Source organism: Montipora capricornis, chromosome 3, assembly GCF_036669925.1.
Source record: "Montipora capricornis isolate CH-2021 chromosome 3, ASM3666992v2, whole genome shotgun sequence".
Taxonomy (NCBI): domain Eukaryota; kingdom Metazoa; phylum Cnidaria; class Anthozoa; order Scleractinia; family Acroporidae; genus Montipora; species Montipora capricornis.
Genome location: NC_090885.1, coordinates 45,486,204 through 45,488,703, shown reverse-complemented (window position 1 = coordinate 45,488,703; position 2,500 = coordinate 45,486,204). Strand labels below are relative to the sequence as shown.

Sequence of the window (2,500 nt, the reverse complement as noted above, 5' to 3'; positions counted from 1 at the left end):
GTTCCCTTGCTTAGTAGATTTTGTCTTTTTGCAGAACTTATCTTGTCATACCAGAGCTAACTCAAGAGCTTGAGGTTTGGCAGTCCAGACAAGGTTTGTTTGCTAATAATGTAGAGATGCCTATTCTATGGTGGACTTATCATCATGCTGTTAATCTTGTTCACAGACACGCCTTTTTAGTAATCGGAAGGAAGCAATTCAAACGAAACTGAACAAGCAGTTGGCTGTTGTTAAAGTGTCACTGTGGTAGAATTGATTTCGTGGCTTCTGAACACCAAATCTAGCCAGTGGTCAGTGCGAGATTTGAAACCGACTCAGCCACATGTAAATCCAAAGCGCTAACCACTGGATCACGATACTTCCTTCCAGGGGAGTCTTTGTTTAGATTTTTTGGCACATTGGCACAAAGCCATCGTTTTCTAATCAGTCATCCGAGAATAAAGTACTGAATATTGAACGTGCATTGCATAATGAGTTATCTCTGAAAATTTGAACCCAATATGTCAGATAATCTCTGAGCAATGATGCTTTGAAGATTCGAAATGTTACAAAGAATGCATGGGATCATTAGCGCCTTTTCCACCCAAGAATGTATCAGTTTTTGATGGCTAATAACAGGCTCGTTATCAATTTAATTAAGTTATCAAGTTCTTTTACCTTTTGAAGTCAATTTGTAAATAGCAGGATGCCTTTTGTTAGCAAACTGGTATGGTAATGAACAAAATGTCGACAATGACGTTAGCAAAGATTCCTTTATTACACTGCTCCTGTGTCAAGTGGGAGATCTCTATCATTTGTATCAAACCTGACTGTTCATTCAAACCTTTAGTCTTTGCACAACTTTTAGCCAGTGTGCTTCTCTAATAAACCTAATAAACCCCCCCCCCCCCCCCCCCTCCAACAAACACTTAAAAAGGAACTTGGTTGGTAACTCGTGTCTTGGAAGACTGCGAAAGATTGAAACTTGTGTAATTGATGTTTGTCTATAAGCAACAAATTAGCCTTTAACGATGACAAGACTGAAGTTGTCCACATGTACTCAAAGTTCAAAGTTTCTAATCCTCCAACCCCTTACCAGTCTGTAGATTCGAGACTGCCATGTTGTACCTGAAGCTCGGAGCTTTGGCGTCATTTTCGATCAGCACCTTACTTTGGGCACGTAATATCTGTAAGGCTGCTTACCTTTCGAGGAGAGAGATAGGGAAAATACATTATTTGGACAAAGCTACAACCGAACGTCTTGTTCATGCTTTCATTTCTTCGTGACTCGGCTGTTGTAACAGCCTACTGCATGGTCTCCCGTCTCACCAACTTGACAAACTACAAAGGGTCCAAAACACGGCTACAACACTTGTCACAAGATCCACTTGACATGAATACATAACACCAATATTGCACCTGTGTACATTTCTCAGCTGCTTGATTCTTACCATTCCCATTGCACTCTGAGATCCTCAACACAGAATTTGCTCCATATACTCAGGACACGCACAGTTCACTACAGAGACAGGGCTTTCTCAGTGACCGCACTGCTTCTTTGGAACAGTCTTCCGCCCGATATTAAGCAGGCGGATAGTATATATCCTTTTTATAACATAACTGTACATAGTACGCATCAACTGATTGGTCAATCCACTTTACAAGCCAATGCTTTATCAGGCGATTAAGTCCCCAGCTGGATCGGCGGTGACATGAACGTCAAGTTTGTTTCCATATTACATGTAAATGGTGAACGAAGATTTACCGAACTTTGATATAATGTCGGCCTTTGAAGAGCTACTGCCAGAAAATATCAATGTCACAGAAAAGACCGAAGGAATTGGAAAAACCAGTGGTAATGGAGATGCACAAACTAACAAAAAAGGAGGTTTGCCGAGGTGGAAAACAAGAACTAGACTCGTTCGTGGAAAATGCATAGGTAAAGAAAACCAAAGAGGTCACAACGTGGGCTGTTTCTGTATGTGCAGGTTAGTTATAATTAAGCAATAGAAGCAGTCCATTTCTCTTTCAACAGCTTTTGTTGAATGCCAATCCTCTATGTCTTGTTTTTACAGAGTGGAGTAAACAAAGAGCAAATGGAGTTAGTCTTGCTGAAATGATGGTCCACGAACTCGACAAAAATCTCCGCTTGTGGTACGCCGAGGCCATAAACAAAGAAGGGGACAATTACAGCCGAGCTACCCTACTGTCCTTAAGGAATTGCATCGAGAGATACCTAAACACACCACCAAATAACCTAGGAGTTAGTCTGAGTCAACAAAATGCTGGATGCGAAAATTAAAATGCTCAAACGTGAGGGCTTACAAAGCACACAACCCACAAGCCTGTTATCGAGCAACACGACCTAGCAAAGATTAAGCAGGGCAAAGTATTGTCACTCACCAAGCCATCGTCCTTACTGAGAAAGTCTTGGTTTCATGTTACCTTTTACTGGTGTCGTTGGGGTTTGAGGGCCAGAGAAACCTCAAGAAAGCAGCTTTTCATTTCAGCGGGATGCAAG

The 2,500-nt window shown here is 41.5% G+C and overlaps 1 protein-coding gene across 3 annotated transcripts in view; it reads left to right on the top strand.

The window, feature by feature from the left end:
* LOC138043270 (cytosolic purine 5'-nucleotidase-like) overlaps positions 1 to 2,500 on the top strand; it is a 173,089-nt gene that overhangs the window by 133,920 nt on the left and 36,669 nt on the right. For all 3 annotated transcript variants that reach the window (XM_068889462.1, XM_068889463.1, XM_068889464.1), the window contains one exon: positions 35 to 93. In XM_068889462.1, coding sequence (XP_068745563.1) covers positions 35 to 93 — 59 coding nt within the window. The remainder of the gene's footprint in view (positions 1 to 34; positions 94 to 2,500) is intronic.